Source organism: Scylla paramamosain, chromosome 31 (genome assembly GCF_035594125.1).
Source record: "Scylla paramamosain isolate STU-SP2022 chromosome 31, ASM3559412v1, whole genome shotgun sequence".
Classification (NCBI taxonomy): Eukaryota; Metazoa; Arthropoda; class Malacostraca; order Decapoda; family Portunidae; genus Scylla; species Scylla paramamosain.
In genome coordinates this window covers 17,634,000-17,660,973 of record NC_087181.1, presented here as the reverse complement: position 1 = coordinate 17,660,973, position 26,974 = coordinate 17,634,000, and the positions used below count along the sequence as shown (strand labels likewise).

Below are 26,974 nucleotides of genomic sequence, written 5' to 3'. Positions count from 1 at the left end.
ACAATAACAACAGTAGTAGTAGTAGTAGTAGTAGTAGTAGTAGTAGTAGTAGTAGTAGTAGTAGCAGTAGTAGTAGTAGTAGTAGTAGTGGTGCTGGTGGTGGTGGTAGTAGTAGTAGTAGTAGTAGTAGTAGTAGTAGTAGTAGTAGTAGTAGTAGTAGTAGTAGTAGTAGCAGAAGCAGCAGTATTGTGTTGGTGAAATTGACGTTCATCCTCCCCCAGCCTCCACACAAACTCTCTCTCTCTCTCTCTCTCTCTCTCTCTCTCTCTCTCTCTCTCTCAACTACAAGAGTTCACCTTCAAACTCATCGCGACATTCACACATAAAGAAATATTCGCCAGATCTGACATCTTTTCAAGCACATTTCTCTTCCACTACATTAATTTTCTCTTACCTGCACTCACCCTTCTTCCATTCTCTTTTTTTTTCTTTTTTGTGCCTGCAAAATGTTCATCTCTTCAACATTTCCCGACTACAATTCTCTCCCCTCATCTACATTCATCTTTCTATTACACCATTTTCACTTTTTTTGTTTTTACCTAGTTTACTCGTATGCCATTTGTAATTCTTCACATATAGTTTTCTTCCACTATAGTGTCCCTTCGTTGGCATTCAGATTTCAAATGCACAACTTTCATTTAACTTCTTTCTCATTTCCCTTCGCTTACTTACTCAGATTTCAAACACACAACTTTCATTTGATTTCTTTCCCATCTAGTTTACTAAAGCATATTTTATTAAGGTATTTTCAAGCTTTTCCCGCGATTTAGTGTACAGAGAATATTGGAATTTTTTAAAGTCTACGGAGAATGCTTGCCGCGTTTCATTATTTATTTAGTCTAGGGAGAATGTTTGCTCCATTTCATCAAGTATCCAGAGAATGTCTACCGTATCTAATATTATACTTTTCCTTGCAAACCTACCTTGATGTGACATGGAAAAAAAATAAATAAATAAATTGAGAAAATAGTAAAAAATCTGACGAAACTAAAATAAAATGTGCCGAAGAAAATACTGAAAATGACACACAAACACACAAGAAAATGAATAAATTAAATCAAATAATCTTAAATGTAAATAAAAAAAATGTATAGACTAATAATAAGCATACAACTAAAAGCAAAACAACAGATATAAGAAGCCTTCCATTCTTTCTTGTTCAGTAGAAATAAAAGATCACCTCAACAAAGATTCTGACCCCTCTGCACTCGCCACATTTCTCCTTCACACAACCACACATAAGAAACACATACATTATAATACATCTCAAAAATGACACAGCCCAAAAATGACATACTACTTCAGCTACCCAAAATAAGATATGTAATTCTATCACAAAATTCCTCTAATTAAACAATCAAATCAGTAAAAATAAAACAAACTATTTCAAATCCTCCCATATTAGGTATACTATTTCTAACTCCCCATATTACTGTACTATTTAAAGTCACTTCTAAAAGATTACATATTCCATTTCAAACTCCCGAAAAATCTGTGTGTAGTATTTCAGGTCCTTAAAATTAAACAAACTATTCAAACTATTTCAGAGCATTCCAAAAACTGATGTACTGTTTCAAATATCTCCCAACTCTCACATATTTCAAATTTCCGTCAAAAGAAGTAACAACAGTGAAATGAAAAGGAATGTTGAAAGATATGAATGCACTATAATACACAACACTCCAAACAACTAACCTTTACTGTTCCCAGACAAGCAGAAATAATGTTTGTTTAACACTCAACTCCAGGCAAACATTTCATCTGCCAAGAACATGAGTATTTTTCCTCCAAACACCTCTCTAATGCCTGCTTCCTTATTTTCTATCTCCTGTTGGAATATATATTACACTATAATTTAAGTCCATTTCATTTCAAAGCTAAATTTTATGTATGTAAAAGGAGCCAAACAACTACTAGCTAAATAAATACAAAGCGATGAATGACCAGAAAAACAAAAACATGTTATGATTCTTGCTTTAATGCATTGTTCAGGGGCTTAAGAGTAACAATTTCTGATTCATGCAAGGCTGCCTGGGGTTAACTGCACCGGTTCTAAAGCTCTTTTGATAATAAATATTCTGAGCGATACATGACACAAAAACAGTAACATTATTTTCAGGCTGAATAGAAAACAAGATGTACACTCAACACTGCAAACATCTGAGGGTTAATGATGGATGTCTATGGCATTGAACACACATTTGGCATTCTGACTTTGGCAATCACTGTATACACAAGGAGCATGAGAGGAATCACTTGTGTGTACTGAATATATGGTTGACATTAAGTGACTGTCTATACAAGTGTAAGTAAGGAGCTACACTTTCTTAGCTGCTGCTGCTTAGACCTTATGAAACCTGTATTGAGCTTGTGTTACCAATGAAAACAAGCTTGTATTTATTGATGAAAATAAGTTTGCATTATTTATGACAACAAGTTTCTATTATTTATGCAGAACTTGCACAATTTATCAAAACAAATTGGTGTAAATCATAAAGCTTGTATAATTTTTCAAAACAAGCCTATATTGTTGATTACAACCATCTTATTACTGAAAACAAGCTTGTATCACTGATCACAACCAGCTTGTATTATTTATTAAAACAAGCTTGTATTACTATTAAAAATATCACACTTCCATATACATCAGAATCTGCCAACACTAAATGTCTAGGTTCATCTTTATGATTAGCTACCATGAAAATATTGGAAGGCATTGAGACAATTTTCCCTGATAAGACAAATTCCTGACATATGTAGTACCATGCTTGGCTTAGGCCTCTAATGAGAAATGTCTGAATTTTTCATAAATGTTTTTCCTCTTGATGATACAGCCTCCTTGTTACACTATGACTGGAATCATGAAAACACACTCAAAAACGTCAATAATTTCCACAAGAACATGATAACAGTTGTTGGTATAGAGTTCTCAAGGGTTTGAGAATAAGGTTCCTGTCAGCTAACTTCCCTGATCATAACTTTTAATAGTGTTTCTCATCAACTGCATGAATGATGACTATGAAACAATTCCTCCCTAAGGACTACTCCATTTACCGTGTCCAAGGGTAGACTTTGCCGTACTGACGCTTAAGATAAATGTTTTGAGTCTCCTTCTCCAGTTTGGCCAACTCGTGAACAGCAGGTGCCAGCTGTTCCACATGAGTCTGGTAATCAGAGCCTAAAAACAAAGAACAACCAGGATGTTAAGAAGATATCCCTGAAATATACCTGTTGCCTTTATCACTTCCTGCATAACGACCAATGATACAAACTTGTTAGCTATTACATTTTATTTAAAGGCACAGGAAAAATCAGAAAATATGCATAATTATGGATTATTCAAAACCTACCATAACTTGTCCAAACTGATAATGGATAGACTTTTAAAGTAACATGATGGCATAGAGATTTTAAAAGAAGATAGAGCAGACAAATGACAAGATAGAAATCATATAAGAACCTATATTTGGGCAGCCTGAGAGAGACACAGGTAAAAGGGATGAGAACAGCTAGAAGAAGGCAAGGTAAACAAAGAATTAGACGAGAGATGAGCTAAAATAAGCACTGCTGCTCTGGAAGAGATGAGAAGCTGATAGAGACGAGTGGGCAACACTGAAGAAGACTTTTGCTGTACGCTGGAACCATAATGATTGACGATGACTATAATGATGATGATGCTGATGATAATCTGCACTGCTACCACTTATCCTCCAGCTTTGATAATCACTAGCTTTTTTATTTAACCCTTTCAGGTCGCAAATAGGTTTTTGGATCATGTCTGTGATACGCAAATCCGGCCGAAAAATCGAGGTTTGTAAAAATGGAAAAGAATCATATTCTCATGCATAATAGAGTTCTACGCATCCACTGTGAAAAATTTATGTCTCTACTCAGCCTGGAAAGGGATGCAATAATGATGGGAAGTTGTATTTCTGGTGATACGTTGTGTGCTGTTGAGTGTTGCCATCGTAGTGGGTGGTTATTTTCCACTGCAACTTGTGCAGCATTTCTCTCTAAATAATGCTGTATTTTCCACCTGATTTGAGCTGCAGTTGCTCAAAATTGCTCCAGAATGTACAAGGGTCCCATACAATCCTCCTCCTTTGTTTCAGCGCGGTTACCATGTAAGGTTTATGTAAACAATATAGCGAGAGGAAGTCATGAGCGAGGATACACATGCCCATATATGGTAATATACGAGATACGCATTATACTACCAATAAATGAATTATATCTGGCATATCTGCTCTATAACAACAAGATTTTATCGTTACTCATGTTATTTCAGTAAATAAATGCACAAATAGCTGCTAGCGATGTCTGGAAATAATAATAATTGTGAAAAAAGGGCATCTGATACCTTACGGTGTGATTGCCATTGTGACTATATTTTCCTAACCACACAACTAGTGGCGCGTCCCATGAGTCGAGCGAGGATGGAAGAGTGTCAGCTGGCCACAAGCAGCAGCCAGGAGGCGCGCAATTTAATTCTATGGCTCGTCAAATATGGGACCACGATCGTGGTCAGGAGGCATTTCCCTCAAAGCCACGATCATGATCCGGAGCACTGAAAGGGTTAAGGACTAGCACTTCTTTGGGCCTTTTTTCTTCTCCCTTTTGTTGTTCTTGGCCAGTACCATTCTTACAAAAATAAAATAAATAGATAAATAGTAAAAAAAATTTTAAAAACACGAGTCAGCAGTCACCTACCTGCACGTCCTTTCTTTTCTCCGTACACCACCTTGCCGTCAAACTCGTCCACAGGCACCTTCATGTCCTTGTCTACTTGCTGGATCGTCACGCCAAGATGCTCCTCAATATCCGCCAAGTACTGCAGGGAGAGGAAATAAAAGCAATCTATCAATATCTAGAAGCAATACTTAAAGCAGAGAAGGGCCATATATATTAGAGTTTTAAGCTGTTGGAAAGAGACCTGTGGGAAGACCAAAGAAGACCTGGTGTTGTGTGGAGGAAAACATAAAAAGGATGAACTTCAAAGAAATCATCTGCAACAACACATACACACAAAAAAAACACAGTACTTAAAAGACAATATAAAATGTTCAAAGAAAAAATAAAACTATACACCATGTTATTTCTATACAGATGATCTCATTCAACACAAAGAACAAAACAGAAACTTATCTAGAAGAAAAATAAAATACATAATTAGAGGAATTAATAATAAGGAAAGTAAAAACACAAGTACATATTCTACATATATAACATAAACACAGTAGGACACAGTTTATAAAGAAAATAATCAGACTCTTTTACATGACAAATAAAACACAGAGAGAACATATCGCATGAGGAAGATAATAAGAAAAGTACTTATTCAGAATGACAACCAGAAACACTACAAGGGAATGCATTTAAAAAGGAAGACAACACTACTAATGACCTCAAATCACTACCTGCCGAAGCATCACACACTCACCTGTGGCTCATTATACCAGGTGCAGCAGCCACGTTCAGTGGTGAGGCGCGTGTTGTAGCAATTACGGCCTCGGCTTGGGCACCACTCCCCGTGATACCACACCTGGACGGCAGAAACATGTAGATGACTTGCTTTGAAGCTTTTTAACAATACATAGCAAATCCCTTCCTTAACCAAAACTGGTGACTTTGTTTGATGCTTTATAGCTAGCACTGCAAATCCCTATCCATGATGATTTTATGGGAATTTACAGATATTTATTGGAAAAGGCTCCAAAAAAAAAGTTGGCCAATTTAGTTTATGAGTTTGTTATATTTTGAAAATGCAGATACTGTGCCAGTAGGTAGGTGGGATGCTGCTATGAATGGCTGATTCCTGCATAATAATGATCTTTTCTATGCTTTACAAAAATTAATCCATAGAATACATTTTGTGTGCTGCAAAAAATGTCCTGAACATCTGAGCACTATGTTATCAATGATGTGCATACTTATGGTTATAGTTATGTATAAAAATCTCTCTCTCTCTCTCTCTCTCTCTCTCTCTCTCTCTCTCTCTCTCTCTCTCTCTCTCTCTCTCTCTCTCTCTCCACTAGAAATCAATAAGCAGTTCAGCATGTGATCTCACCTTCTCAGGGACAGCTGACACCAGGGAGATGGCCAGCCCCATCCTCTCAGCTCGGCCCACACGCCCAATGCGGTGAACGTAATTGCTCTTCTCATCTGGCAGAGTTACGTTGATGATGAAAGGTAGCCCTGATACATCTGCAAACACAAAACAACAGTTATAAAACTCCCAAAATTTGTTATAACACTCCCAAAACTTCCTAGTAATACAGGAAAGAAAATGGATTAATAACTGAAAATTAAAGTAATTATTAAAGACAGCTCCAGCATATTTACAAACACAAACACCAATTACAACACTCACAAAACCTGCAAATGCTGGCAAATAAAATAACACCCTAAAATATTCGAAAAGGAAAACCCAATACATTTAAAAATTACATGAGTTAATGATAAAAGGCAGCCCAGACACAGCTGCAAATATAAACACCAATTACAGCACCCACAAGACTTTCAATGCCCTGAACAGTCAAATTCATAGTTTAAAGTTGCATTAATAATGACACAGTTGGAACCCTATTTTATGATGAAAGGCAAATAGTGACATTAAGAAAACTCTGCAATATATATAATTTTGTTGTTTCTAGTGATGTAGAGTTATGAAACAGCCTGGGAAAGGGACTTTACAGAAATAGAGATTATCTTCCTGTGAATGGTTATGTTATTTTATAAGAGATAAAACAGAAGACAACATCTATGCATCTACATATTCAAATCATTTATGAGACCATGACATTTGTAGTAAAAAATGTGAAGTCTATTACCAAGGATAGAAAATTAATAATACTGAGCCTAATTTTAAGCTGAAAGGCAGACAGTATTAAGAACACATGGGAAAGTTACCTATTCCTCGAGCAGCAACATCGGTACAAATGAGGAACTTGACATTGCCGTCCTTGAATGACTGCAGGTTGGCCTTCCGCTCGCCTGGCTTGCGGTCACCATGCAGGCACACACAGGAATAAGGGTTGCCTCGATTGTGGGCGCCACCACCTGCAGGAAGGCATCACAATTAAGGCACTATAATAATGTACATTGTGTACTTCTACTTATACAATTTTACAATGCATATACAAGGAAAAATCTCATGTAATATAAGAACATAAAGAAATAAGAGAAGCTATAAGAAGCTGTCAGGCCTATATATTGCAATCCCTGGGCCTACATATAGCAATCCATATATACGGAAAAGCAAAACCCTATTGATAAAGTACAAAAAAAGATGATGGAGATTTTAAAGTAGTCTGGAATCCCTAGGCAATCCACGTATACTGAAAAGTAACCTTCGTTTCATAATTTCACCTCATGGAAAACAAAAAATCATATTTCCAGATACAACATACGTTAAAATGCATGTCATCACGAACCTATTAATTGATAAGCTATAGAAATACACACACCTCATAACCTAAGACACATATGTTAACATTATCCTTGGACAAAAAAAAAAAGAAAGAAAGAAAGAAAGAAAGAAAGAAAGAAAGAAAAAGCGAGTTCTCTCAGTCATCCCCCTTTCCCTGCTACTGGTGCCCTGCAGGAACCACGTACCTATCTGGTTGAAGTAGCGCTCCATGTTATCACAGTCTAGCTTGGTGCGGCAGAAAATGAGAGCCTTGTCCATGTTGTGCATGTCAATTGCCTTCACACACAGCTCTCCCTTCAGCATCTTGACCGCCTCACTCAGCGTCTCTGCAAAGGTCACAAAGACAGGATAGAATACAAAGATGAATACTTTAAAGGAGTCTGGAGTAAACCAATTGATGAAGTATAAAAAGATGAATACTTTAAAGCAGTTTGAAATATAACTATTGAAGGGAGAACAAGGGAAGACAAATAGATGGTGATGGATATAGAAGTAGAGATGTAAAGAATGTGAGAAACAGATGTAATGAACAAGAGAAAATCTGTTTATGACATCAACATGTTAATTCAGGGAGGCCAAAAAAAGATCATTACCTACTCATCTCTGAAGGAAACAACAATTTTGTCACAGCTTATTTCAATGAATGTCAGGCCCATGCAATCTCCGTTCAAAACACTAAAGGTTCAGACAAATTATTCTTCCTGGACCATTTGAAAAGACTTCAGCATTTCAATATACAAATACATCAATGGAAATCTATATCAATCTGTATTTATGGACAAAATATTAAGCTCTAAATTATCAAAGTCGCATGAGTTAAGCGAGGAAAATATCTGGCAGAATCAAAAGACAGGACACAACCTTGACTTAATCCAGTCAGATAGGAAAACACACAAACACATCCACAAAACATAAAGTAAAATAAAAATACAGGTCACAAACTTGACTCACTAAAACTACACTCAAGAACACACAAACATCCACACACACACACTCACCTGGCGTGTTGTTGCCAGGCCGCACACCATCCTTGGCATGCACACCGTCAGTCTGCACGTGGCGTCGCAGGGAGGTCCAGCTGTTGTCTGTTCGGGGGTCCACCGTCACTACAACATGGTGGACTGTTTCGGGCACTGAGTCCTCCCCCTTCAGATCAACCCAGGTGGGGAAATGCATCAACCGCTCCTGTGGTGAGGGGAGAGTGATGTGGTATGGTAATGATGTGATGAATTGTGGTAAAGTTTCGTATTGTGATATGGAGCAATGCAATCTGCTGTGATATAAGGTGGCATGTGGTGTTATATATCGTACCACACATCACTGCTGTGATGTGTGGTACGGGGCACTGTTGTATGGATCAGAGTAAAGTCTTGTGCTATATGGAACACAAACTGCTATAAGATAATGAACAGTGTATCCATTCATGCCTACAGCCAAACACTGCCTTAACACAACAGTTCTCGGCACATCAACTGACCGCCATGCGCTTCACTTCAAAGGAATGGAGAGTGGCGGAGCAAACCACCATCTGTAGCCTCTTGCCATCTGATGTGATCTTGGGGATGGAGTTGTAGATGTTATTGATCAACTTCTCGTGTCCCTGTGTGGAGGAAAGACACATATGAAGTACCTTGTTGCTGTATAAGAGAAAATAGTTTACATCACATCACTCTGCCCTTCCTCAAATCTGCCTTCGTAAAATGAATCTACTGCCATAATATACTTAAGGTTATTAGTTTGACATATATGCATTCCATAGACTCCTTGAAATACACTTCTATACGAATTCTACTCACGACATTCACAAAATCTCACTCATGTCAAGAAAAAAAACTCCATTCAGTCTAACCTAACGTATCATAGGGAAAAGGTACACGGGCAGAAATCTAGAGGGTAGAATGTTCATGGAGGAGTTTAAAGATGTACAAAAATAATGAATAACAACATAAATCTCACCCAAGCTAAAAAAAAAATCTTTGACTCAACCTAACCTAACTTATCACAGGATAAATTACTGAGGGAAAAATCTACCTGGTGGAAGGTTCAAATGGAAGGTTAAAGATACATGTACAAAATTAACAACTACCATTATTGAATTACCTGCTTCAGCAATCCATCAGCTTCATCCAACACAAAGAATTTACAAGACTGCAGGGAGAGCTGGCCAGTGTTGATGAGCTCCTCCAGACGGCCAGGAGTGCCACACACAATGTCCACTCCTTTGTTGAGGGCAGCGATCTGGTCCTTGACAGGGATGCCACCCACCACCAGCAGGTCCCGCACCAGGGGGTTCTCCAGGTGCTTACGGAACAGCTGCACCTGCTTCAGTGTCTGCTCGGCAAGCTCTCTGGACGGCTGTGGGAGGATATTGCAAAGCTGGTTGATTTCATGGTGTTTTTAGTGAATTAGTGAGTGTGCAAAAATGCCCTCAAATAAAGATTGTGTAAACATATCTACCTATTAAGACCATCCTACAAGAAAAGATCCTTTATGAGACCATGTGAACCGAAGGACCTTTCAACACAACCAATTCTAATGGGCCTCATTTAAACAGTACAGCCACAAAATGACTATCTATCACACCTACATTAAGATTATTAGAACTTTGAGCAGACTTCAACCCCCTCACTGCGATGTTGACAGCCAGAGGGATAATATCATATGTGACAGCCTGAGGGGCAATATCATGAATATCTATTAAAAAGACTACTGTATCTATCTATTAAAGACTACTGTATATATTTAAAGATTACTCTATCTCACTCAGCAAACTTCAACAGCCTCACCTCAATGATGACAGCCTGAGGGGCATTGTTCTGGATCTTCTGTGGCTTGTCTCCTGCAGCCCTTATCCCACCATGCACGGTGCAGTCCTTGCTGGCATCACACACAGCCACGTAGCCAGCTTTCGGGGGGTGCTTGAAGTCTTTCTGCCCAAAGTTGAAGGTGACCTCTGCATTCTGGAAGGGAGTTGGTGAGTTTTATACTAATTGTGATACTGCAACCATAACATGATATAAACTATATCAAAATCTCAGTAAATCTATATATAAATTTCTACTTTGAAGAGTACAACTATCAATTATGTAATAGAAAAATTGTTTTGTAAACCTTAAGCTACTTTAACCAACAATCAAAAAAAAAATCTACACATGCTTATAATTTCAAGAGTACAATGATCAACTTTCAGATGAATTAACAGTTTCTGCAACCAAATTTTCAGGACATCATTACAAGTTATTGGAATATTTGTTGTGAAGCCAAACCTTCAGCACATGGGTTCCACAACTAAAATTTCAATACATCAGTTCACAAAAATTCATATTACAAACAAGAGACACAAAAAATTCACATGAATTACATAAATCATTAAGAAAACAGCATATATCAATCTTGAGGTACATGTGAATAAATAACATACTAGAAATGGTAATAAGTGCATTGTAAGAGTCAAAAGAGTGGAAAGCCAAGAGAAACAAGTGCATATACAGTTGCCTACAAGACTGATGCCTCACTGACCAGCACAATACATGACAGAGTACAGAGAGGAACACATGGAAAGAATGAGATGTCAGGACACTGGCTGGTAACAAGTATCATCCTCACCTTGAGCACAACAGCAGGATGAAACACAGCATTCTTGAACTCACTACGTAGGGTGAAAGCCTTGCCCAAGTCCACACCATTCTTGCTGTACCTCATCTCCATGCTGTCCAGGTCCAGGTAGCAGCCAATGGTGTCATTCAGACCAAAACACTCACCATAATCATCAAACTGCTTGCAATTGGACTTCTTACCAGTGCCACCAAACCCAAACCCATTCTTGCAAGTGCCAAGATCCAAAGCAGCCTGGAATTGTCAAAGTTTATAGTTATTTTGCATGTTCCTCAAAACTTCACAAAATATCTACCTCAAAATATCAAGTCTTGTGGTAATCTAGCAGTTAACTAAAAGTTCACCACATCAGGTTTAATGATAATCCTGTAAATTCCTGGAAACCATTTGGTGTTAGGAGGAACAAAGTATGACTGACATCAATAAGATAAAGTGTTATGAAAAATAAGGATGAACTCTAAGACATGACATATATAATGGCAACTTCTCATTTACAGAATTAATATAATGGGTTCACATGCATCTGGACCTGAGAATATGAAAGGTTCTGAGTTAAAATGATACAAAATTCAATTACCTAATCACACATGCTGTCTATAAATGTTAACATGAAATTCCTATTAGCAATGGAATATGTATGTTAATGTATGAAATCACAGGCAATACCATACTAAAACTTCACCTGTGCATAACATATATTAAACACAAAGAGAGATTATCTGCATACACATAAGTAAATGTTAAAGCAATGATCATACACTTTTTTCTGTTCATTTTTTGGGGGAAGAAAATACATTACAATTCTTTTCAACAATTTCATCATTTTTCACCTGATTTTTCACCAGATAATAGCAATAAGAAAACAAACAGGTCAAACAAGGTAATCAACAATAACTCCACGTTTATCAATAATAGCAAAAAAGAAAATAAGTACAAGAAAAAATTAAGGCTCAGATCAGAACCTAGACACACAGACATGTTAGGGCACTTATAACACACTCACCTGAGGGGTCGACCAGCCCAATCTGCACAGGCCCTCGTCGGACACCACTGCCTCAAAGAAATATTTGCCCTTGCCCGTCACGCCCTTGGTGCAGCGGACCCCTTGCCACGCCTTGGGGTCCCGGGACTGGCAGCGCAGGCCGTCAGGGGTCACAGCCAGCCCAGCGTCACGGTCAAAGAAGCTCATCAGCCACAGGGGAGCTTCAGTGGGTGATGAGAAAGCTTGTTAGACTTACAGATTTCTTGTGAGTTTTCTTTTTGTTCTGCTATACTTTGTACTAGCAAGTTTGGATGGTCAACCTGTAGACTTATGCATAAAAAGTACTGAAATACATATTAAGTTTCACAATATCTCCATACATGCGGTACATACTGAAATGCAATTTGACAGGGGACTTTTGAAATATAACTTATCATACTACCACAAGATTTGATGTACTACCACATTCAACTTCTCCTGACAGCATACATTTTTATATTCTCCCTAGTTTTCCTTATAACCTTTGAGAAGTCTGTCTTAAAATCTACTTTCCTACAGACCCTCTGAAAGGTAACACACACTTGATAATAACAATACAATAACAGACTCACATTTCTTATCGGCAATGCATACAATTATCCAATTCCCATTTCCTACAACACTCGTCAGTTACAATCAACATTTTCAACTAATAAGCTTTTCAGTACCACTCAATATAAGAATCCACGTGACCAAAAATTGCAAGCATCTTTCACTTACACACTTCCTTGGTGATCTTGGATGTCTTCCCTTGCTGGATGTCCTTAAGTGACTCCCACACAATCTGCAGGATGGGCAGACAGAAGGCACCGGTCTTGCCACTCCCTGTCTCGGCAGCCATCAGCACATCACCACCACCAAGGATGAGGGGAATAGCCTCGTTCTGCACATCCGTTGGCAGCCTGTAGATTCACCAACATGGCTACATATAACACTGCTACCATTTGTTTCCATCAGTACTACGTATCTTCCAGCATCATTTTGTTTAATATCTTTATTTTCTCTTATGTGGTTGGACAGGTTACAAGTTTTTGCTACTGTTTGTGGGTATAAGGAATCTCTAATGTGATATTCATCCTTTTCATCTCCTCTCCACAGTGTCTCTAGGTCTTCCGTCTTTCCAATACAGTACATAACTCATAATTAGTACTAATTCTTTGTACTTACTAGGCATAAAGACAAAGATAAAAGGATATTGATAAGGTACTAATTATGATAAAAGCAGCTCAATTAAATTTATTCATTAGTATGCAAATTTAGAGATGAACGGGTCACTCAAATTCTATATTTGTAATTAATCTGGTACTACTAATGGTAGCCTGCCTGCTTCTGTATTTCCACCTTCTTATGCCTTGAATTCCTTTAAGAGGGAGGTTTCAAGACACTTATCCTTCAATTTTTGACAAACGCTTTGAACTCTATTCAGGGACCAGCATCTCAGTGGACCCTTTTTTTTTTTATTGGATTTTTGTTGCCCTTGGCCAGTGTCCCTCCTACATAAAAAAGAAAAAAACATGTTTCTTTTCATCTTGTTTATGACTAGTGAGACTCTTCTTTTAAATTGACTTCAAATTCACCATACACATGAATCAATGATTATTTCAGCTGATACTATTTCATCACACACACACACACACATACATACACACACACACACACACACACACACAAAATACTCACGTCCAGTCCATCTCCTCAACTGCCTTGGCTATTTCGGGCATGACGCCCATCTCTGCAAAGAAAAGACAAGTGTTATGTAATGTTGCTGAGATACTTCATGAACTCCACCACACAGTAAAATGCTCATGGATGTTTAGTGCCAGTGCTAAGATATCCTCGAGACTAGTTTGCAGGTGTAGTTATGCTGATAGTCCAAACTGCTTGATGGGGGTAGGGATGGAAAGTCTCAGAAAAATATTAGTACAGAATCTGACACTTTTCCATTGTTCATACATAAATATTAAGGTATTTTTTTCCCTTTTTTTCTGCATTTCTAGTGTTTTAGCTTATATATTTGTGGTTAAGGTTAATAAAGGACTAACTATATTAATTTTTTATCTTATATATTTGTGGTTAATATTAATGAAGGATAAACTGTATGAATTTTTAGCTTATATATTTGTGGTTAAAATTAATAAAGAAGGATATATTGTATGAATTTTCAGCTTATATATTTGTGGTCAAGATTAATAAAGATGATACATTTGTGGTTAGGATTAATGAAGGATAAACTATATGAATTAATATCATAGATTTAAGGACAAAATAATGCAACTGAAAAGGTTTAATTTCTGAACTCCTCTTTTTCTATTTATTATTATTATCATTATTGTTATTATTATTATTATTATTATTATTATTATTATTGTTATTTTTTTTATAATGCCTACAAGTCCCTACATATTTAAAAGGAGGAATACCTGCACCAAAATACTAATAGATTTTGATTTATGAGACTGTAGCTGCAGTATTTTTTTTTTCTTAAGTGTTTACAATAAGACCATGATTTTAAACAACATCATTAATAAAAAAATAAATAAATAAATAAAAGTCAGGATATTACATCATTCTTCAGACTCCCCTTGCCTTACCTCAACCACCCACACCAACATCTAGTACACCTTTGCCCCCACCTACACCCACACCCACACGTCCTCGCCCATACCCACCGTCCGACACCACCCACGCCCACGTACACCATCCGGCAGATACAACACCACATACCACACAGACCTAACCTCACAAATACACCATAAAACAAACACACACGAAGCATTACACTCTAGAACATCCAAGACGAATAAATAACCAGCATAACACAAATTAAATACAAAAATATGAGGCAGATTAAATCGCCGACATGTCACTGCCCTTAGCATCTTCATTAATAGTAAACTAGCGTGACTAACTACTTGGGGTTGATCGTAAAGATTCATTGTGTTAATTTGGTGTAGTGAGGAGTGATGGTCAGTGTGTAATGTCGCCATAAATAGAGAAATAGTACCTTCGAAAGCCGCCATGATCGATGGGTGCGTGGCCGCCTGCTGGTGTTGACAGTCTGGCTTCGCCTGTTCGGCGCACACTAGTGTCTCGGCCCGAAGACTGTCTTAATTATACGCTCTAAAAACCCCTGTTATATTTATTTGCTGTTTATTTTCCGTATATTGGTATTCTTTTATTTGATTTTATGTTCTTTTTTTATGGTGTGATTGTTTACTTGTTCGGTACCTCTTGTGTAGCTTTTTTTTTTTTTTTTTATGTAGGAAGGACACTGGCCAAGGGCAACAAAAATACAATAAAAAAAACATGCCCACTGAAATGCCAGTCCCATAAAAGGGTCAAAGCAGTGGTCAAAAATTGATGAATAAGTGTCATTCCAAGGAAAATCAGCAAAATACCTCCTCAGGTACCCCCAACTAGCAGAGGCAAAACGCCAGAGGCACCTTCGCTTAGGGGGATCCTGAGGAGGGATTGGAGCAATAGGACAAGATAAAGATATGAGATTGTGATTGGAGGAGCCCAACAGAGAAGAAAGAGTGACAGCATAAGCAGAAGGATTAGAGGTCAGGAAAAGGTCAAGAATGTTGGGTGTATCTCCAAGACGGTCAGGAATACGAGTAGGGTGTTGCACCAATTGCTCTAGGTCATGGAGGATAGCAAAGTTGTAGGCTAGTTCACCAGGATGGTCAGTGAAGGGAGAGGAAAGCCAAAGCTGGTGGTGAACATTGAAGTCTCCAAGACAGAATGTGCTCCACTTTGGAAGTTAAGTAGTCAAAGAATTTCTTATAGTCAGAGGAGTTAGGTGAGAGGTATACAGCACAGATAAATTTAGTATGAGAGTGACTCTGTAGTCGTAGCCAGATGGTGGAAAACTCGGAAGATTCAAGAGCGTGGGCACGAGAGCAGGTTAAGTCATTGCGCACATAAACGCAGCATCCAGTTTTGGATCGAAAATGAGGATAGAGAAAGTAGGAGGGAACAGAAAAGGGGCTACTGTCAGTTGCCTCAGACACCTGAGTTTCAGTGAGGAAAAGAAGATGAGGTTTAGAAGAGGAGAGGTGGTGTTCTACAGATTGAAAATTAGATCTTAGACCGCGAATGTTGCAGAAGTTAATGAAGAAAAAGTTGAGGGGGGTGTCAAGACACTTAGGATCGTCGACAGAAAGGCAATCCGACCTGGGGACATTTATGGTCCCCTCCCCAGATGGGGACTCCGAGGCTGGTGTAGGAGTCGCCATGATGATTTTAAAATTTTTGAATGAAGGGTGTGTGTGTTATTAGGTGCTTGTAGTTTTGTGTGGAGGAAGAGAGTTGTCTTTAGAGGGCAGGCTGTGACTGCCCCCTTGTGTTGTAAGACACAAAGGGAAACGTTGAGTGAGGTCACAGCTGGGTTTAATGATAAGTTCACAGCACCCCAGCTACTGTAATATTCTCTCTTTATATGATTTGTATGTTTTTTTTTTTTAATTCAATTGTATATACTCTTTTTATAGTGCAATTGTTCGCTTGTTTGGCATTTTCCTTGTTTTAGCTCATGTACTGTCTTTATTATTCCCTCTAATAATTTACTTTATATAACAATTTTATATAATTATTTTATTTGAGTATTCTACAAGGAAATGCTTGAGTCGGATACGTGACAAGGGATGTTCTCAGTTAATTGCAAAATCACATGTAATACAACCGTTTACAGAGCGTCATTTCTGCTGCAGAACTACCCAGCTATCCAACTGCATAATTAAACTTAATCATATAATTCATAGTAGCAATGTGTGTTTAAGTAAGTCTAGTCATTAACCTAAATATGACAAATTTTTAATCAAAGTGCAGTGTGTCGGCCGCCAGTCATGTTCCTCGATCCCTTCTCCCAGCTATGGTTTATCCCGTACCTGTGTGGCAAAGAGCACAGTATCATCTACATTTTGTTTGTTCCACAGGATATCGATAAAAAGGATCCTGAGGGAAGACATGGGCCTTATTAAGAATGCATTGCTCTTCTGTGGTCCGATCACTATATATAATGACGTTGCTACTCATTTGGTTGTTTCGCGCAATGAGCTTTAATAGACAATTATACCTCCATGGTTTTCGCGTTAGAATGCATAATTAGGTTATATGGATGCTTCAAAACAGCAATGATAAAGGTTCTCATAGTAAAGCTGCAAATTGTATACAAAACAATGGATGCACAATTACAATAAATAAATAAATGAATAAATAAGTAACGTAACTTTAAGCCAAATGATTTCCAATGGTCCAAACTCCCTCGAGTAGTCCCTGTAATCACAACAGAGGTCCTGCAAACACAAATCACAGGGAGACTTTGCAATAGTGTTGAATGTAAATGCCACAGAAGCAGACCTAGGATTAATTCAGAATCCACAATAGCTAATCTTTGCCTTGTCAGTATATTAAAAAGACAGGGTATAGATATGCTATCACATGTGTTGTAGAATATAAAACTGCACTCAGTATTGTGAATATTAATAGATGTGTCACGTATAGAAGGAGGATAAAAAGGATGTCAGAAGTCTTTTTCACTATAAAATAGGTATAACAATATATCAACACCCTTCCATCCAGCATACCGTACCGTAAGCGAGCTAGGGTGTGTACCGTAGTGGTGCGGTGCTGCCCCCTGGCTGGCTGGCGGCGGTGCAGCGGCAGGAAGCCCCTCCTCCCCAGCCCTTCCCTCTCCCTCCTCTCCCTGAATGTCAGTACGTGGCGGACAGCCCTAGTGAGCGAGTGGGAGAAGAAACGCCTCCATTTTGACCTCTTTTGATCCGTTGAGGGCTCCCGGAGAGGGGTGACGAGGAGACAAGATTTACCTCATCACGCAAGATAACAGAATAATGTCCATGTCGGGCGAATTTGGAAACCCGCTTAGGAAATTCAAGCTGGTCTTTCTCGGCGAGCAAAGCGGTGAGGAATTTAAAGAGCCTACAGTATTTTCACCCATTTCCATTGATCTCTGTTGATAACCCACTGTTCCTTCGGGGTTTTGGGTTAAAGGGAAGGAAAGTTGAGGGGGTTTAAAGGGCTGGGTGTGGCGGAGACGGGAGAGAGGCAAAACATTGATTTTCCTCATCAGCTGCAGGCAGGCAGGGTGTGTGAGTGTGTGTGTGTGTGTCTGTCTGTCTGTCTGTATGTGTATGTGTGTGTATGCTTGGGATGAAAGGGGTGTGTCTGGGAGGAAAATGGATGGATAAAACCTTAGGTGTACTGGGAGGTGATTGAGTGGTTCTGGAATACACGTACCTTGTGTCTGGAATACTAAAAAGGGGTGTGCCTGGAATAGACAAGGAATGACTGTGTGCTTGGAATGGATGGGATGTGCCGGGAATACGTGTTTCTGGCGTGCTTGGAATGGAAGATTGCGCGTCTGGAATCTAGAAGGGGTGTGTCTGGAATATCTAAAAGTTCTGGAATATAAGAGGATGTGTGCTTGGAATCTCAAAGGAGTTCTTGGAATAGAGGGGGGAGATGTCTGGAATACTGAGTGTGCTCGAGGATGTGTCTGGAATATTAAAGGGGTGAGTCTGGAATGGAGAAACTGGAATTAAGTGAAAGTTCTGTGGGTGTGTGTTTCTGGAATGTACAAGGTGGACCTGGAATCAAGGAAGTGTGTCTGGAATTGGTGGGAATGTGCCTGGAATACAAGGAAATAAGATAAGATATACCTGTTTTATAATAATGTATTTTTTTTACAGAATTAAATGAATTTGATGTGCTTGGAATGGTCTAGAATGCAAGGATGTTTGTCTGAAGGTGTTTGGAATAATCTGGAATACATGGGTGTGTCTGGAACTGTATGTGTGTGTGTGATAGGTTATGTTCCTGGAATAGTGGGATGTGACTGGAATATATGGGAATGTGTCTGGAATGAGTAGCTGTGGATGTCTGGAATAGGAAAGATGTGTTTCTGGAATATATATGGAGTTTGGATAGTGGTGTGTGTGTGTGTGTGTGTGTGTGTGTGTGTAATAGGTAGAGAGTACTTTACCACAGTTTCAGCTCGCCACTTTTAATCCTATATCTGTAATTGAGCTGATAATTCTGCTATGATATACTTGTTATTAACTTAACCAATAACAAAATTTTAAGCAGTTTCTTAGTTTCACCCTACACTTATGAATCCTCACAAACAAAAACTTTAGACTTCCTTAGTTCACCTTGTGCCCGGCCGTCTGCATCCCTTCCCCTCGTCGGCACACCCACCCATCACACTAAGCCATTAAGAGCCCTGTAACAGTCATAATTGGGGCTTTAATGGGCATTCTCGCTTGTTTACATGACTTCCAATATTTTTTGTATGTTTTTTTTATTTTTTTTTATTTAAGGGTTTGGACAAGGACGAAAAGAAGAAAAAAATGGAGATTTCATAGAAGGTGCCAGCCTTAGTATGTGTGTTTGTATATATATAACAATGATATGTATTGGGTTTCAAGAAGAGCACTTGAAATTATGAGCTACAAAAAAAACTTGTTCAATTTTCTTCAAGGATTCATAAAATACTGTGAGATTTTTACTGGGATTTAAGAACTAAGTGTTATATATATTGCCACCATCAGTCAAAGGATAAATTAATACAAGTACTCAAGTAATAAAGATAATAAAAGAATAATTCCCTTCTCTAGTCGTTGCTGGAAACTTAAACAATGTCATGGAGTTCACCGTTGCCGCAGGTTTTAATCTTTTATGGAGGGAGTGGAAATTGCTGACCTGACTCTGCATCAAATATAGACAAAAGGTGTGGCCATTAGTTAATTGAGCAGCAGCCTTACCTCAAACAGGTGTATGGAGAGAGAGAGAGAGAGAGAGAGAGAGAGAGAGAGAGAGAGACGGTGTATAATATTTTTTAGGTATGTTTTTTAAGTCCATTGTTTGGCCCATAACTGCTGTACTAAATTCTCTATGCCTTGTACCTACTTGAAATTTTAAATGATCAGTATTTATCACCTGAATACTAAATAGATGCTGTGGGGAATAAAAACAGTTGCCTATCAGTCTACCTATCTTAGTGTGTGTGTGTGCGTGTGTGCATCAGCGAGTGTGAGTGTGCATACGATATTCCTAATTTCATACAACTTACAATATGCAGCAGAGATGTCTAGCTATATAATTTGCATAATGACTTACACTTGATTTCATTTCATCATGATCCACACTCACCGAGGTCATTAGTAACCATGCCAGCCTTTGTGTCCCTGTGCAGGTGAATCATGCCTAATTAAACACTTGGCTGATATCTCAATGCAGTTTGCTAAGAAATGCAGGAACACTTAAGAGAAGGTAATACAAAGACAGCATCACACTAAGGAAATTTTTAACAGATAAGAGATGGTAACAAAAATAATGCATGTAATTGATAGATAAGGAATTCTGACTCAAGTAATAAATAAGATAAATTTAAAGCAAATAGATAATGTTTGTAGACAATTAAGATAAACTCGCGTAACTGCTATTTCACTGCAACACGGCAAGACAGCAACCTTTGTCACTTCTCTCTGCTCTCGTGCTCATTGGCCAACGTACCCCTCTCTGTTTGAAAATATAACCCAATAAATGTACATAAACTCTGGAACTCCCTGCCTGTTTCTGTATTTCCTCCTTCCTGTGACTTGAACTCTTTCAGGAGGGAGGTTTCAAGATACTTATCCTCTATTTGATCATTCTATTTGGCATTACTCTGGGAACTGGCTTGAATGGGCCTTTGTTTTTATTTATTTATTTTTTTATTCAAATTTTTGTTCCCCTTGGCCAGTGTCTTAATATAAAAAAATAAAGAAAAAAATATTCTCTCCAGTCTTTACTCTCTGGAATCATGTACAGGTATTCAAGCGTCTTATAAGTAATTAAAGATTTTGGTTGGAATACATTGTCAATTTGCCATACGTTTCAAAAGATATGAATACTTGAGCCAGTTGGTGAGGGAGAGCATTGCCCACCGTCAGTGTTGTCATGTCTGTGTCCTCGGAGGCAAGATTTCTGTGCCAGACTTGGGTTGGTGGAGTATTGTGTATATTATATCTAAATAATTAGTGTGTACAGGAAGAAATGATATGATAATAAAAAGACTTAAAAATGAGAGAGTTTTTGGAACAGGAAATGATAAAACAGCAATGAAATAGTTTTTAGAGCAGGAAATGATCAAACAGCAATGAAATATAACAAGAAAATAGTGTTTGATGGGAAAATTTAACAGCATAAAAAAGTTTGTGGGAGGAAATATTGAAATGGTAACAAAACTCAACCAGATATAGTGTTTAGAGAAGAAAATAATAAAATGATAAACTTAACCAAAAAAAAAAAGAAATCCATAACAATAACACCCAATAACAAAAAAAAAAAAAAAAAGAAAAGAAAATTGAATGACAAAAAAATAAAATAAAATAAATGCATGACAATAACACACGCACAAAAAAAAAAAAAAAAAAAATAAATAAATAAATAAAAAAACATGAAAATAACAGCCAATAACAACAAAGGAGATAAGCTGCCTAATGTCGCGTTCTGTTTTTCTTCTCCGTTTCAGTCGGAAAGACCTCGCTGATCACCCGTTTCATGTATGACTCCTTCGACAACACGTACCAGGTGAGTTAATTAAAGGACAGGTAAATCGCCTCTAATGTTATCTGCTAATCTGCTCTAATGTATTTTCTGCTTGCTTTTTTTTTTTTTTAGTGGTAATTATCTTATTTTTTTATTTCTTTTTATTTTTTTTAAATTTTTGAGTTCATTAGTACAATGCAAATACTGTGCGTGGATTAACTGATATGATCCACTGTAAAGTAATTTTCTGTTAATTCTCTACGTTTAATGGTGCAAATTCTTATGTGTTATGCTTTATGAATGAATTTTCTTTGTATTTTTGTATTTTTTCATCAGCCTAATTTTCACTTTAAAAAGACTCTTCCTTGGAATTCCCCTTGTGAGGTAGTAATCTTGATAGAAAAGTGTGAAATTTTTTTGTTTGTATACTCCTTCCCTTCTAATTTGTCTCTGTTCATGTATCTTCCCACACTCCATCCCTCCCTTTCTCCTGTTCATCTTATCTTCAGTATTCCAACTCTTGTCTTTCCAATCTACAACTACTATATCATTTAATCTCTCCCAGACTCATATCCTTCATCTCTTTCATTGTAACTCTGCTCTTTTATTTTGTAAATGATTTTTCTATTTATAGTCGAAGTATCCTCTCTACCTTAACCTCTTATCACTTATCTCTTTCATTCTTCCATCTTTTCCTCTCATTTTATGTTTTCCTTGATATCTACAGCATTTCTCTCTCTCTCTCTCTCTCTCTCTCTCTCTCTCTCAGATATTCCTACATGTCTTTTTTTTTATCATATCAAGGCTTCCTCTCATATTTTATTCCTTTTACATATATATATTAACATTCTCTCCTGTTTTATATCAGGTTCTCCTCTCACAACTTAGCATCTAGTCTTTCTGTGCTTCGTCAAGTGTTCCTCTCATACTTTGAAATCAGCACTCCATTCTTTCCATCTCCTATCCCATTTCTCTCTCATATATATACCAGCATTTTCCTATTTCATATCCGATTTACCTCTCATAACCTTGGCATATGGTCTTTCTATATCCCCTTTGTCAAGTCTTCATCTACTCTCATTGCTAACATTCCACTCTTTCCCATCTCCTCCTCCTTTCACAAATATTCCAACATCATGTCCTGTTTTACATCCAGTTTTCCTCTCACAACTTTAGCATCCAGTCTTTCTATATCCTCTTTGTCACCTCACTTCATTCCATCCCCTTCCATGTCGCCAAACCATACGAAAGTGTTAAAATTGACCACCTCCACATCACAATTCATACTGTCACCTTTAACACAAGCAAGGCCTCCCATAGACTTGCTTTCACCTTCCCTCATGCATCCTGTGACACTCTGCAATTCATTCCTTCACCTTTAACACTGTGTAGCCTTTGGGCAGAGCTGTAACCTGCTGCTCTTCTCTCTCTTTCCACTTGTGTGTTTTGCTTTGATTTGTTGAGAAGCTTAGATGAATTCGTGCATGATGTTGGTTGGTGGAATTAGGTCTGTGTTTCATAAAGGGACTGTCACTTGGACTGTCTCTTGGCTTCTTGCAGCTTCCCTTATTTTCTTGTGTCTTTGTGGTCTTACGTTCAGTCATCGGGTTTTGTAATATTCCTTGCAGATCAGAAGATGAAAATTTAAGGAAAGACACTAGAGGTTGTGAAAGATTATTTAAACTTTTGACAGTGACTATAATGAACCTTCATGTACTGCAATTGCTCCTACCATCCTTCCAACATGAATAGATACAGTTGAATAAGATCTTGAAAACTGTCAGCAATGTGGAATACTCTTGCATTTAGTTAAGGTTATAAGTCAAGTAATCTGCAGTCATTTCCTCTGTCATTTATTTTCCTGTAATCTGAAATTCCCTGATGTGATGGCCGTGCATGTTATTAGGTCATGTAGGTAGGATATCAGCAGATCAGAGGGCTTAAAACTGAGGGGGAGAGCAGATTAGTGAAAGTGGGTGCAGAAGTTTGCTTGACCATACTAAACCTTCTGTATCATGTATAGTGTTTGTGTAGTGTGTATAGAAGTAGTCTGCATTCCTTAAAACAGTGGAAGTGAGTGTAGAGGTACCATACTAAAACTTCTCTATCATGTATAGTGTTTGTATAGTGTGTGTAAAAGTAGTCTACATCCCTGGCTGTATATAATGAATGTTACTTTTTGTAGCATCATTACCAAGTCCAGCTTACCTCCTCTTAATCAATGAATATTTTAAATCCAGCTTAGTGAATTTTTGCTCTGAAGAGGAGTAATAGTCAGCACTGGAGGTCGTATGTATATATAGAGTGTAATGTTTTTTGCACTTGTATCAAATATAGCTTATCTTACCCTTTCATTGTAATATCGGACAATTCACAACACTAAGGGCACAACACAAGGCCTTTTCCAAACACCTGCAGGAGTGAAGAGAGGGATTACAAAACCTTCGTAGTAGCCGTAAAAAAAAAAAAAAAGGAAATACATCAGAATAACTTGTGATAAAGGAAGGATGTTGCAGATAAAAGTGAAAGAGATAGTCAGCGAATCACCATATTTCTCCTCGGAATAGGCACGTCTGGATAGTCTTAGAATCTGTGAAATACAAAAATTAAGGAGAAAAATAAAATGTTGCTAATTGCTTCTCTCTCTCTCTCTCTCTCTCTCTCTCTCTCTCTCTCTCTCTCTCTCTCTCTCTCTCTCTCTCTCTCTCTCTCTCTCTCTCTCTCTCTCTCTCTCTCTCTCTCTCTCTCTCTCTCTCTCGTAAAAAATGCCTTTGTGGGATGTGAAGTAAGGGATGTGACCAGGAGGAGGAAAAGTCTGGATAACTTAAGAATGTGTGAAGTGTAAAGTATGAGGTAGAAGTTTGTATGGGCTTGTGAGTTATTGAGAGAGAGAGAGAGAGAGAGAGAGAGAGAGAGAGAGAGAGAGAGAGAGAGAGAGAGAGAGAGAGAGAGAGAGAGAGAGAGAGCGCAAAGGACTAGCTAAGAGAAGACATGAAAAGAGAAAAGAAAGAAGAGAGGAAGAGAGCATAAGAAGAGTTTTAGCCTGTATGAGTTAGAGAGAGAGAGAGAGAGAGAGAGAGAGAGAGAGAGAGAGAGAGAGAGAGAGAGAGAGAGAGAGAGGGGGGAGTTCAAGCCTTTGTAAATATGGGAATGAGAATGAGAGGATAAATAAAAAAAATGAGAGAAAAGAAAACAAAATTGGCCTAAGGAAGAGTAAAGAGAATATAGGGAAAGGGAAAAAGAGACAAGAGAGAGAAAAGGGAAAACAAAGACTTCATACACTACACAAAAATGTTTACCAAAATATGAATAAAAGTCCGATTAAAAGATAGAAAATAAATAAATAAAAATAGAGAGACTGAAGGAACAGGAGAAAGAAGATAGTGAAAGGAAATGAGGAGATAAAAGTGGAAGCAGACAAAACTTTGGAGATTACAGGAGAGATACTAACATGGAATGAATAAAAAAATAAATATAGAAACTTGGGAGAGGATAAAACACAAGGGACTCGAGAGATGGAGGGCTCTTGAGAGGGTAGGAAGAGACTCGTACTGATATTGGCTATCTTAATGAAAACCTGCTGTATCTTGTCATCTTGCTTGCCTCTGAGAGACCTTGTCAGTTGAGGCTGTGTAAACAAACTCGTAGAGAATCTCATTAAACAAAACCAGAAAAAAGAGATGAGTAGATCATTGCATTAAGTTAAAATACGTAAAATTGTTCGTACTTGGTGGAAGAAATACAAAAATAAATGGTAAATAAATAAGGAAATAGAATAGAATTAGTAAACAGGTAAATAGAATGAGAAAAAGTAAATGAATATAAATATGATAAACGGTTATAATTTCCTCCTTTATTTTTCCATAACTTTTTTCCCATTTTTTTTTTTTTCAACTTTCTAGAGTCCATTATTGCTGGCCACATAATATTCATTGCTCTTTTCTTTAAAACAACTTCCCTTCAGGTTTATATTCTAAGTGTATTGAGAATTTTGTGCGGCTTTTGCATCATTTATTTATTTATTTAATAGACCGTGCCCAGCCTTGTTTACATATTAAAAGAATATAAAAGTGAACTGTGACTGCAGTTTTATATTTGTTAGTTTTTATTTAATTATCATTCAGGATTTGTATGTGTTGGGTTGGCAACTTGTGTTTTTATTTGTCAGAACGAGAGAGAGAGAGAGAGAGAGAGAGAGAGAGAGAGAGAGAGAGAGAGAGAGAGAGAGAGAGAGAGAGAGAGAGAGAGAGAGAGAGAGAGAGTCAAAGTATCATTATCTAGTAGGGAGGATGATAGTGATAGGAGAGAGAGAGAGAGAGAGAGAGAGAGAGAGAGAGAGAGAGAGAGAGAGAGAGAGAGAGAGAGAGAGAGAAAACAACAGGAAGTCACCCTAAGCATCATCACCCAGTATGGAAGAAGACCCTGGTATCCGGGAAGAATTAGGCCACCTTTATTTTATTCACCAGAGGAAAGGTCAGAGAGAGACACAGTGGCCTTGGAACAGTCCTACCTGAGTGCATGCCAAGCCCAGTAAGGTCAGACAGCTATATATGCATGACTTACCATATCTGACTGTGGCCGGCTCCACCACTGAATCTTGTCTTACGGGACGTGTTGGTGTACGAACGGATGGTGATACGGTAGGTGGGGTTGGATTAGAGGGAGGTAGGTAAAGTCTTGTTCACTGATAAGGTTGTAAAGTGGGGAAGAAGTGGAAAGGTATTGGATGTTTGGAATGGGTGGGATAAATTTCTTGATGGTTTAGGGAAGTAGAGAGTGTTTTTCATGGCAGGTATGGTAATTGTATGGGTGATGCAGGAAAGTGTCTTAGATGTTAGTGATGAGGTTGGGTGAATTTTCTGATGATGCAGGAAAGTAATAGATGTTAGTTTCAGTTTGGGTTTACATATATGAATAATGTAAGAATATAGTAGGTGCACTGATGATGTTACATAGCTTCAATAGGATGCTTGATAAATTTATGGATAATGCAAGGTAGTAAATGCATCAATAATTTCAAAAGGAGGTCGATTAGATTAGTTAATTCAGGAAAGTGGTAAGTGCAGATGCTAGTTTCAATATGATGGTAGATAAATGGAAGTGTAATGATTCTGTCTGGTGTAAGTCAGATTGAATTGTGCTGCAGTCTGGAACTCCCTGCCTGCTTCTGTATTTCCACCTTCCTATGACTTGAATTCCTACAAGAGGGAGGTTTCAAGACACCTATCCTTCAATTTTTGACTGCCACTTTGGACCCTATTCATGGACCAGCATCTCAGTGGGCATTTTTTTCAATTGGATATTTTATAGCCCTTGGCCAGTGTTCCTCCTACATAAAAAAATAAATAAATAAAAGT

The 26,974-nt window shown here is 37.9% G+C and overlaps 2 protein-coding genes across 4 annotated transcripts in view; one reads left to right on the top strand and one right to left on the bottom strand.

Moving 5' to 3' along the window:
- Positions 1 to 1,960: 1,960 nt before the first annotated feature.
- Positions 1,961 to 15,137, bottom strand: LOC135088767 (ATP-dependent RNA helicase Ddx1-like). Its single transcript, XM_063983776.1, has 15 exons — positions 15,070 to 15,137; positions 13,746 to 13,797; positions 12,786 to 12,967; positions 12,048 to 12,247; positions 11,036 to 11,278; positions 10,216 to 10,389; positions 9,530 to 9,784; positions 8,907 to 9,029; positions 8,428 to 8,614; positions 7,615 to 7,755; positions 6,910 to 7,059; positions 6,068 to 6,204; positions 5,441 to 5,542; positions 4,711 to 4,831; positions 1,961 to 3,178 (listed from the first exon to the last, which is right to left on the bottom strand). Exons 1-15 carry the CDS (start codon positions 15,083 to 15,085, stop codon positions 3,051 to 3,053), a joined length of 2,211 nt encoding a protein of 736 aa, XP_063839846.1. The 5' UTR covers positions 15,086 to 15,137; the 3' UTR covers positions 1,961 to 3,050.
- Positions 15,138 to 17,736: 2,599 nt separating this feature from the next.
- Positions 17,737 to 26,974, top strand: part of LOC135088765 (ras-related protein Rab6) — a 41,142-nt gene continuing 31,904 nt past the window's right edge. For 2 of the 3 annotated variants that reach the window (XM_063983774.1, XM_063983773.1), the window contains exons 1-2: positions 17,767 to 17,987; positions 21,601 to 21,659. In XM_063983774.1, coding sequence (XP_063839844.1) covers positions 17,918 to 17,987; positions 21,601 to 21,659 — 129 coding nt within the window. In that variant the 5' untranslated portion in view covers positions 17,767 to 17,917. Of the gene's footprint in view, positions 17,988 to 21,600; positions 21,660 to 26,974 lie in introns of all 3 variants that reach the window. The other variant, XM_063983775.1, reaches the window with a different exon arrangement.

Excerpts from the sequence above, each read along its gene's own strand:
- LOC135088767 (XM_063983776.1), bottom strand. Across the intron at positions 12,968-13,745 it reads GTTGAGGAGATGGACTGGAC|GCTGCCAACGGATGTGCAGA; the intron begins GTGAGTATTTTG and ends GTGAATCTACAG. Across the intron at positions 9,785-10,215 it reads CTCAGGCTGTCATCATTGAG|CCGTCCAGAGAGCTTGCCGA; the intron begins GTGAGGCTGTTG and ends ATCCTCCCACAG.